This window comes from Protopterus annectens, chromosome 1.part1 (genome assembly GCF_019279795.1).
Source record: "Protopterus annectens isolate FY-2018-M chromosome 1.part1, PAN1.0, whole genome shotgun sequence".
Lineage (NCBI taxonomy): Eukaryota > Metazoa > Chordata > Ceratodontiformes > Protopteridae > Protopterus > Protopterus annectens.
Window position 1 is genome coordinate 1,842,731,435 of NC_056726.1, and position 12,147 is coordinate 1,842,743,581.

Consider the following 12,147-nt stretch of genomic DNA (forward strand, 5'->3'; position numbering starts at 1 on the left):
TCAGGCTACACCTCATACCACACGTTTTGGTCACAGAACACAGACCAAAACACAAAAGGAGGGGGTGCATCCATATTCATCAAGGACATCTACACCTCCAGGTTAGTGGCGCAGCATGATACCTCTGAGATCATCCATGTGCAACTAACATCGGGCAAATCTGCAATGCAAATTGTGGCCTGCTACAGATCACCCTCCATTACCCAGGACCACCACTCCACCTTTCTGGAGACATTGGAAAACATGAAGGTCCTACCAAACACCCTGATACTGGGCGATTTCAATTACCCTACCATTCACTGGGAAAACTACTCGAGTACAAACTCCCAGTCCAGCGCTTCCTGGAATTCATCAACTCAAACACCCTGGATCAGCTGGTAAACTCCTCTACCGGAGGTGAAAACATACTGGACCTGGTCATCACCAACATGGGTGACAGGTGTCCTGCACCGGAGGTCAACCCGTCACTGGTTAGATCAGACCATAAACTAATCACTCTGGATGTCCACACCCCACCACCACCTCCAACTAAGGAAACCACAGTAAAAAACTCTTCTAAAGCAAACTTCACCTTACTTAAGACAGAGGTGGTAAGTTTCACAGCCCCCACGCTAAAGGATAACGTTGCCCAAGATGCAGAAACCTTTACAAATGCACTCTATGAGCACCTATAAGGATGCATGGATCATGCCATCCCTAGCAAAAACCAAGACTCACTCCTTTAAGAGAAGGAAACCAGTTTGGTGGACCCCTGCCATAAACAGGCTAGACAATAGAAGGAGGAAACTAGTTCAGAAAAAAAGCAAATCCCAAGAAGGAAAGACATCCCTGATCAGTATCAAGAAACTAAGGTCCCTCATGAAATCATCCACGGCTAACTTCAAAAGAAAAATAGCCAAGGATTCAAAAGATAACCACAAAGCCTTCTTTAGCTATGTTAAGAATCTAAGTGGCAACTCGTAGATATGCACTGAACTAGTGCAAAATAGCACAAAATATACTGAACCTACTGATATTGCCAACATCCTGGCAGATAGATTCAGTGCAAACTTCACCCCCCTCATCTCCAAAAGGGCCCACAACAAAACCGGAAAAGTGTAGTGTAACAAAAATCACAGATGCACAGGTGAAAACAGCCCTTTCAAAAGCCAAAAACACAGCATCAATGGGACCAGATGGTGTCCCAGGCTGTTTCTTGCACGAACTACAGAACGAACTAACCCCCCACCTAAACACGCTGTTCAACCTCAGCCTCTCCACAGGCTACATGCCCATAGAATGGCGCACAGTTACAGTTATTCCTCTCCACAAAGGAGGGGCCACAACTGACCCTGGTAACTATCACCACATAAGCCTGACTAGCCTGGTCTGCAAGGCTATGGAGCGCATCATCATGGAACTCATTAACAAAGGCATTGGGAACCTCCAAACACTTGACCCGACCCAAACACTTGACCCGACCCAGTTTGGCTTTAAGGGCAGATCACGCCTACTAAATCTGGTTGACTTCTTCAAGACAGTCACTAAGGCCATAGATGAGGGAAAAGTGGTTCACACAGCCTGCCTTTACCTTGCCAAGACTTTCAACACCATTCCCTACTCGGGTATTACAGAAAAACTCACCAGCCTAAACATAAACCCCTACATCACGAGATGGGTTGCCAACTGGCTTACAGACACAACTCACACAGTAAGAATAGCGGGCTCCATGGCCGACTCTAAACCAGTCACAAGTGGTGTCCCACAAGGCTCAGTCCTGGGACCCCTACTGTTCAGCATATACTTCTCAGAAGTACCGGCAAACACAGGAGGACTATGGCTAACCAAGTTCGCGGATGACTGCAAACTGGGAGCCATAATTGACTCTCCGGCTGACATGGACATCCTCCAAAAGGGCCTTACTGAGACGGACACCTGGTGTCAAAGTTATGGCCTCAATCTAAATGCCAAAAAATGCATAGTCATCCCGTTTGGGAAAAACAAAACACCCACGAATTACCACATAGGTGGCAGCCCCCTTAATACAGAAGAGGTAATAAGAGATCTGGGGACCCAGGTAGATAGTAATCTCTCCTTTGACAATCATATTGCCAAAGTAGTTAGGAAATCCTCCTATGTGGCCCATCTAATTACTAAAGGGTTCACATCTAGAAATAAAGAGGTTATAGTGCCCCTCTGCTCATCACTCATTAGACCCATCATAGAGTACAATGCCCTATTTGGGATGTACCTCACAAGACACTTCCAACAGCTGGAAAGACCACAAAAGTACCTCACCAAGAGGATTACTGGCCTCAAACATATGTCCTATGCAGCCCGACTGAAAAAACTCCGGCTGTACTCAGTGGCATATCGCTTACTCAGAGGTGATCTCTGCCTGACTTACAAAGCCATGTCCAACTCAGAATTAATGGACATGCACCACCTAAAGAAATCCAAGTCACTGCGAGCCACGTGCTCTAATGAGCTAAACCTTGCCACAACAATAAATAGAACATGCTGGAGGGATAGATTCCTGTCGCAGAGACTCCCCATGCTTTGGAACAAAATTCCAAACTACATTAGGCAGAGCCCCTCACTAACACTCTTCAAGAGAAACCTTGACGACTGGATAGGTAACAGAAAATACACCCCTGGGATCACTTAATTGGCTCTGCTTGACAGAGGATCAGTTAATTAATCAATGGGGCAGCGAAAGCGGACACACTCTGGCTAAGCTTATAAATGCCCTCGGGCAGATAGCCTAGTATCTACCTATGAACCTATTCTCTATGAGGAAGGCCTTGAACGGTTCTATGACTTTTTGTGTAATAATTCTGAGTTTGACCATACCAAATTACTTACCCTTAGAACACTCATGGAGGCTATATTGGAAATGAACTTTAATATGTTTGAAAACTAGTTAATTAGACAAAAGAGTGGCATAGCAATGGGGGCAGTGTTTGCCCCGGTCTTTGCTAATATAGTGTTAGCCCACTGGGAAAACAACCTGGTATTTACCTCTGAATTTAGTGGATGTTGGTCCTTATATGGTCGTTTTTGGACAACATCATACATTTTTGGACTGACTCCAGAGCTAGGTTAGAACAGTTTTTTTTTCAGTTTTTGAATTCTATGACCCACTTTTTTTCCATGGATGTATAATCTGATAGGGTAAACTATTTGCATGTTTCTATTGACAAGGACAGAACGATGAAATAATTTGAGTCTACATTGTACCAAAAACCCACCCATTCTAACTCCCTGTTACATTTTAATAGCTGACACCCCCTCCACCAAAAAAGTAATTGTTGAAGGGGCAGTGTATGAGGTTGGCCCGTATGGTAATCAACAATACCGCGTTCCAGGTGGAATGTGATAAACTACGAGTGATGTTGGGAAAAAGAAGGTATCCTGATTTGTTTATCAACAACATTTTTAGAGAAGTGGAGAGAAAAGGACAGCAGGGGCATTTTTCCCCTTTGTTAGGGACTGTAAACAGCAGTTCATGTGTAACTAGGGTGTGTGACTCAATTGCAACTGACAGCCAGGGCTATTTTCAGAAAACATTGGTGTTACCATATAATCTGCACTTTGACAATATTTGAACAATTATATGTAAAAATTGGAGCCTTTTTGGGGATGACAAGCAGTATTTTAGTAAGGTGGGGAAAAAACAAGTTATAGTATATAAAAAGGACATTTGTTTCAAAACTCTCCTTGAGCGACCCCATGTGGCCAAGTGTAATGGTGTTATGGTGAAGTATGGTCACCGTTCATAATGCAGATATATTTTGGAAGCATCTTGCCTTTTCCTTGAAGGCTTTGGTGAAATCAAACTTAAACACAAGTATTACTGTGACAGCAAAAGTATTATATATGTTAAGTGCCAAATGTGTGAATGTTTTTATATTGGAAAAACTAAAAGGGCATTGACAAATAGAATTTAACAACACTGATATGACATTCACAGAAGGGATGAAAGGAATGCCCTGTACAATTATATTAAAAATCATCCCTCTCATTCTTTCAAGTACATTGCCATTGACCATGTTGATTTAGGACCCAGGGGTGGACTGTCTGATGAATTCCTTGAATACAAGGAACTCAAGTAGCAGCTGAAATGTAATGCTACTGTTTTCCCAGGACTAAATAACATGCTCTATATTAGCAGTGTGCTGAAATTAAAAGCAATGTTTGTTATACAAGTTTTGTTCCACTGCTAATATTTAGTTTGAAACTGCTGTAATCAAGGGGCCGATTTTTAAAACATGGGTTTTTACTGTTTTGCATTTTAGTTATGTATGTTATGCTTTTAAAGATGTGTTTGTTGTGAAATTGTTATTAAATGAAAAATGTTTCTTTAAATTTATTCATTAATTGTTCAGGTCATGTGGTTGTTAAATGTTATCAAGCTGGGTGTTCCAGACTTGATGGTATTCTGATGAAGTCCACTGTACCTGGACAAAAGTGTTAAATCTATTTATTAAAGTGAGGTGCATCAGTTTCTGGTTCTCTTTTCTTTTTTGTTTTGTAAGAAAGAGAATATACGATCATTATAATGATATTTCGAAACACAGTTCTAAGAAAGCATTATACAGACATATACCCAGCATTGCCCTGATTTTAGGAAATTTGAGTTTAGAATCTTGGAAAAGGTCCCTATTAGTCCCAGAGTTGGTGCTTAAGAATCTACCTTTTCGTGTCATGAATTGTTCTGGCAACTAAAGCTTAATGCTACTAAACACGCAGGGATAAATGATAGTGTTAATAGTTTGCCAGTTTTGAAATTAAGATCTGCTAAACTATGACTGTTCAAATAATTGTCATCGTGAATTGTTTTATGATGATGATTTTTATTTATTCTTATTCTGTTTTGCAGTTTTTCAATCTTGTTTATGTGATCATATTGATGTTTTAACAGGATTTTTTATATTAAGAAAAGTGCTAGTACATTTGGTCATGAGACGAATTTTGTACATCAAAGGGTTCACTATAACTTTAAATGATTTTAATGACCTAATTAATTTAATTAGAATGAATTTACAGGTCATGTGATAGTCTGACTAATCTTTACATAAGACTTGAACTTGATTTATGGCTTTTATTTCTGATGAAGTCTGTGCTGACAAAAGTACTGAACGTCTTTGTGCTAAACTGTATAACATTTTATTTCACTTATTAAAGTTTTTTTTTCAAATATTTTTTTAGTTTTATAAACTTGAAAAAATATACAATTCAAATATAACAAAAGAACAAAAAGTAACTATATACAAGAGTCCACAGCAGTAAGATAATAAAACAAGTCAATATTTTTCCAGTAGATCATTCAGTTTTTGCCAATGTTTTTTCTGATGAGTCATATTTAATGTCCTTATGACTTATTTTATTAAAGTTTGTTTTAACATCTTTTGATTCACTGACTTGTGTATTTTGCACCCTGTTTCTAACCATCTGCATGCGCACTTTTTGTGGTTTTCACTTCTTCTTGCATGTGTAAGCCACTCCTCCTGGGGCCAGATTCAATAAAGAACAGACAACACAGACATAACACACACCTTCTTCCTCCTAATTTTAGTTTTCCAATAGATATTCTTGAAGCTTTAACTATTGACAGGGAATCATAAAGGTTACACAAAATGTTAACTACATGTACACTTAATGCAATCTTTCTGAGTGACTAGAAAGCACAAAAAATGTGATAAGAATTGTATTGAATACATATTGCATTCACTCAGTGTACACTTAGTGTAGGCTTTATTGAATCCGGCCCCTGGTTTTGTTTTTGTAAGTACACTTTTTCAAAGTTTGTGTGACACTGGATACAGTCTATTTAGAAATCAGGAGGTGTGGTCACAGTGCTCGTACTTGGAAAAGATGCAGGGAAAAATATTATTTTTTTAAAACTCACTGTCGACCATGAATAACACAAATCAAATGATAACCAGTGAATAGGTGGTGTCCCAAAGCCTACCTGCCAACATGCACACACCCACAATCCCCTCAACTGTCCCTGATTTTACAGACTGTTCCTCCTGCTGCCTCTTATACTTGCCCTGTCCCTCATAACTCATGGACCATTACAAGCAAAGAATAATGCCAAACATTAGAGTTTCATGCTTATTATTATTATTATTATGATGCAAAAAAATACCCTTTAACTCCTCAGTTAGTGTACAGGGTTTGGGCTCCTGCTTGCTGTGTCAGGGATTCACCATTTGAAGCCCCCTCCCTTTTATTTCAACTTTTTTTTTTTAAAGAGTTAAGGTAATATGTAAGAATTATCCCTGGTGTCTAGATGTGGTGCAGAGAGTTACCTATCTGTTAAAGAGTGGTGGTAGTGTGGTGAGGGTACAGGGTTTGAATTTTTGTAAGTGCCTTTAAGGCATATATAAAGAGTTATGCTTGATGTCTACTGTTTCCCCCACCCATTCCTTCTGTGCAGCAAAACCTTGTTCTTTCTAAGTGCCTTTGATGCACAATATGAAGAGTTATCCCAAGTGTCTATCATTCCCCCTGACCTATATCTTTCATGCTGCACAACCTTGTTTTTTCAAGTGTTTTTTGGACACAGTATGAAGAGTTATCCCTGGTGTTGGCTGTTTATCCCACCCCAATATTGTAGGATTTGCTTGTTAGTCTAGAGAAGTGAGGAGGGATAACAGCTCCCCACTCTCTCTCCACACACACACACACACACACACACACACACACACACACACACACACACAGCCCCCCTCACCCAATCACCCATGCGCACAAACATGCACACACCTACTGTACCTGTCACTTCTAAATCCTTCCCCTGCTGCAACCACCCATAGAGACATGCACACATCTTACACCATTCACATCTCTGCAAAGAAACACACACACACCACAATACCACTAAACAGCCCGTCACAGTCAGTGAATATGAGCTTTTGGCTGTGTTCATTAACATGGGTGACAAGGGTAACTTACACAGTCAAGCGATTCTCCAAAAAGCTCAGCTGTGTAAATGTCTTACCATAAACATTTCCAGGGGAGAGCTTGTGGCTAATTAGCCTAAGCTGCTTCCCCTGAATACCTCTTCAGTATGTGAGGTAGGCAGCAGAGGCAGCCTACTACAGTGCTGCAGCACCCACAGTGGTAGGGCTGTCTGTGAATCAGAAAAGTAAAGTGGACACCAGGCTTATCCCTCACGGTAACCATTCTGCATTGGACCCTATTTCTGCAAGAAGACATGAGCAAGACTTCATTAAATCAATCCAGTCTGAAGATATGCTAAAGTAATAAGCCTTCAGAGTTACTGATGCCTGAAAATATGCTTCAAGAATTACAATTGCAGTAAACCATTGCAGTTGGACTGTATAATATATGAATAAAGTTTCAGTAAATTAATGCTGTTGAAAAATATCCAACAGTAAGATTTCAGGGAATACAGTTAAATAGTGAGTTTGAAGTATTAATGTGATTCTTGCTTTGCATGCTGCAGTTAAAGTTCTTTATTGGTTTTGTGTTCTAGGTTAGCAAAGTCCACTCTGACACTTATTCCACTTCTGGGAACACATGAGGTCATCTTTGCTTTCATTCTCGATGAGAATGCGAAGGGCATGTTGCGTTATGTTAAACTTTTCTTTGAGCTGTTCTTCACATCTTTTCAGGTATCAAAAATAAGCAGTAAGTTAACTATGGTGTATGACTGGAAATGCACAGTTATTTCCTATTAACTTTTCAGCAGGCCTCACAGAATACAAAATGTTTTGTGCAAAGAAACTGTTCCACATTACCAAACAATTTTCTTTAATTTTCTTTTTATTTACATAGTTTGATCCTTTTATCCTGAATCTGATTTTAAATTACAAAAGTGATTATGATATACTAAAAGGCAGCCATGCTCTGCTGAACATACTTGTGTGTAACCTTCACTAAAGGTGGTTGCATCTGTACATTACATTGACTTTTGAGACAGATAATCTCTATCTGTGATATTTTATTTAAGAAATTGATAAGAGTTCAGACAGGTCATTTATCAATCTAATGAAGACTGGACAATGCAACACAACACGTTAAGCAACAAGTCAACATTTAGGCAAAGAGCTTAAATGTGTTATGAGCTAACTTGCATTCTGTGTTTCACAGCACATTTAAGAAGATGACAGCTGTACGGAACTACATTTAAGAAAAAAATAGAAATTAACTTTGTGTCAAGTAAATCTGGGCCAATCTTATTCACTGAAAATGTATAATACAAAATGGTAACACTGGGAACAAACATGGCAGTGTTCTTACATCTGAAATTACTACTGACAGTGAATACTTTTTTCATATTTTAAAAATGTGTATAAGCAATGTGGCATGGCATGAAAGTTATTAAAAAGCTAGAAGCTCAGAGAATAGTTTTCAGAATCATAACTGCCTGCCTTCTACTGCCTGGGCTAAAGAAATCCAATTGAATCTATTTTAGCAGGAGGTTGTCTGTCTTCCTACATCTTCAGACTGGCTTTACTGGCTTGGATACTTTATCATAACATAGCAGAAGCTGAACTTGATGAAGTCCACATCAATGTGTGCATGTGTGATGTTTTTTTCTCATTAAAAAATGCTGTAATGATCACCTGTGAATGCAATTACTGTATAACAGCTTGATTTCATACTAATGCAGTACAAGAAAATAGTGCATTGAACCCATTGTAATGCAGCTTAGTACCCACATTTGGGATAAGTGCATGATTTTATTAACACGGGGACGGAAGCAGCCAGGATCCAAACACATAGCAGCAGAGCCAATGACCTATCAATGCTAAATATACATATGAGTATCCAAAATCACTAGCTAACCCTGCAGGAGATAAATAAATAAATAAATATGTGCTTAGACAGACAGACAAAAATAAATAAACACATCAATAGCATGGTTCCTGCTTTTACTAACACCAGTTCCTTTGCCAGAGACAATAATAAACTAGTATCCTACCTCTTCTTAAACCGTTCTAAAGCCTTTGATGCTGTCTGCCATTCTCTCCTCCTTTCCAAGCTCTCTCATCTTCACTTGGGAGGGTGGCCTAGTGGTTAAGGTGTTTGCCTTACAAACACCAGGTGCAGGGTTTGAGTCTCACAAATGATAACTAGCTAGGCTTAAAATGGCTCGCAAGGCCAGGTAGCTTAGTACTAATCTATTACTCTATTATAACTTCTCCCCTGCTATTTCCTTATTTACCAGTTACCTCACTAATAGACAGCAATCTGTAAAATGGTTTTCAGCTTTCTCCCCTTTTCTCCCTATAAATATGGGTGTTCCTCAAGGCTCTATTCTAGGTCCCCATCTCTTTAACATTTTTACTAGTCAGCTTCATGCGTCTTGTCCTCAGTCATCCCTCATCCAGTAAGCAGATGATTCCACTATCATTGCCATTTCTGATGACCTTTCTGACTTGCTCATTAACACCCAGTCCTCTTTTAACCTCACTGAAACCTGGCTAACTAACAACCAACTCATACTTAACCCTAAAAAGACTAAACTCCTACTATTCTTACCTGAAACTCTCCAACATCTTAAATTCTCTTTCACCATTTCTTCCGTTAACAACACCTCAAGCTCAGCTGAACCCCACACTAAGCTCCTTTGTGTAATCATTGATGACCAACTTAAATCCGATCTTCATGTTCATAACTGTATAAAGAAAACCCACCAAAAGCTGAGCCTACGTTACAGAAACCAAAAGTACCTCACCCCTAACTCTACATTCTCTCTTGCCCATGCTTATCTTCTTCCTAATCTTTTCTCTTGCTCTCAAATCCTCACTGACTTACAGTCCTCAGTCCTCTCTTCTACCCAGACTTGAAGATATATACTACAAAGCTGCCAGATTTGCAGCCAAGATGCCACCAAAATCACAGCACTGTCTTTCTCTCCAAACCCTCAGCTGGCTAGAATTTCCAAACCAACTCATATATTCTCAACTTCTGTTAATCCACACAATCCTTAATAAGCCATCCTCCTGTCCTAGCTTATCCTGTCTAGTCTCCCTCTATAACCCATCATGCTCTATCTGAAGTTCTGACCAATGCCTCCTACAGATGTATAAACCTAAAAAATCCCTTGGACAAAATCTATACACCTATCTTCCTGCTCTGTCATGGAATAAGCTTTGCTTGGCTATCAGAAGTATTACTCATGTACATAAATTCAAGACAACTCTCTAAAATCACCTTTACAGATCCTGGCAATGTCAGTGTAACCATCCCACCTAATTTTTTCCTCCCTCCCTCTCTCCTCCATTACTTTTTTCCCTCCCCTACTTTCCTCTTTATTCATTCTGTTTTCCTCAATAATACTTTCTTACTTTACTTCTTGGTTACCTTACTATTCTCTTTTGCTTTTCTATATACCCCTCTAATTTTATTATTTCCAGTAATCTATTAATAACTGCCTTTAAACTAACTTATTCTTAATCTTCCACTCTCTATACCCCTTTATTTTACAATCCTTAGTATTCTGATTCTGCTCTCCCTACTCCCGCCATTACCCATATGTTACCCTCACTCTACTACTTGTAAAATTAACTCATATGGTTCTATACTAAATCACCTACATTTATTTTGCTTCTTAGCTACATTTGCCAGGATCATATGCTCTTCTTTACTCTCCCCTAAACTGTAAACTCTTACTTGTAGACTTTTTCTTTATGTACTATATTTGCTCCTCTGTCCTACCTTTCCTTTTTTTTCATTCAAACTTGTTTTATTCTACAACCGCCTATTCTGAACAGTGAATACATTTTAGTTTTTTTTTTTTTTTAATTATTATTATTGAATCTTCTGTATAACTTGTACTTTTGAATTTTAAACTTTTCATTGGGGAGCTGTGAATTATTATGCAGAACGATGAATTTCTTTTTTACTTCCAAACTTTGTACTTTGATTTTTATACTTGTACAATTTTGTATTTGTGGAGTTTTTCTCCCCGGGCATCCGCTGAAAAAGGGCTCAAGCTCAGATTGACTATCCCGGTCAAGAAGTGTCAAATAAATAAATAAATATAAGCAAATAATACATGCATGGTGGCATAGTGAAAAGATTGCTCTCTTATCACTTCAGGATCTAGAGTTCAGTCTTTGAGTTCTGGGGACCATTTGTATGAAGATTTTATGTTCTCTCTCCACCCGTGTGCTTTTTAGTTGGGTAGTCCCATTTTAACCCACCTGCTAAAAGCATGATGGCTGACTAGCTGCACTAAACTATCCATTTATTTATATGCAGTATTTACTCTTGACTTGTGGCCTGGGTATATGGGTGTATGGACTAGCCCATTTGCCCAGTTAACAAATGATGATTAAATAAATACAAAAAATATTCTTTCCCTGGGTCATAAGGAATTTTATTTTCCGGAGACTAATGTGAAAGTGCAGTATACATTGAAATATCTAGGTATCATCTTTAGCTATACACAAGCAGATATGATCAACAATAACATATTTAAAACTTGGACTGCTATAGTCAGTAGTATTAACAAATGGGAAAAGCTTAAACTTTCTACCTTATTGAAAGCTTCAGTTGTCAGAATGAACATATTGCCTAAGATTTTATACCAGCTGCATGCCATCTTTATGAAAATTCCAGCTACCTTTTTAATAAAATAAAAGTTTGACTAGCAAAATTCATATGGTACCCAAAATGTACAAGAATTAGTTATGATAAACTAATACTTCCAAAAGAAAAAGAAGGTCTAAACCTTCCAGATTTTAAATTATACCATGAAATTATTAGTGCTAGTCACATTATGCAAATAGCAGACTATGACCCATTATGTAATGAATGGTACCCATTATGGATTAAATTATTTCACCAAAATATTATTTCATTTAAAGTTAACCCAAAAACAATTTCCTTCTTAAATCAAGAAACTCTTAAGGCAATAAAAATTCACCCAGTTTTAATCAATAAATGTGAAATTTTCAAGAAATTACCAATAACAGTAAATCTAAAAGATACGATTATTCTTCTACAACCAATACATAACAATCCTGATATAAAACTAGCAAACTCAATGTTAAACCTAGATAAATACCCATTAATAAAAATTATACAGTGTGGGACTTCTACAAATTACAGAACCTTTCAATGGAAAATATCAAGAACATACTTAGAGCAAGCAATAAATATAAAATGATAATTAAACAAATC

At 38.2% G+C, this 12,147-nt stretch overlaps 1 protein-coding gene across 1 annotated transcript in view; it reads left to right on the forward strand.

Moving 5' to 3' along the window:
- The window catches only part of GLP1R (glucagon like peptide 1 receptor), a 3,029,130-nt gene that overhangs the window by 2,742,530 nt on the left and 274,453 nt on the right, over positions 1-12,147 (forward strand). Inside the window, exon 12 of the mRNA XM_044084828.1 lies at positions 7,487-7,625. Coding sequence (XP_043940763.1) covers positions 7,487-7,625 — 139 coding nt within the window. The remainder of the gene's footprint in view (positions 1-7,486; positions 7,626-12,147) is intronic.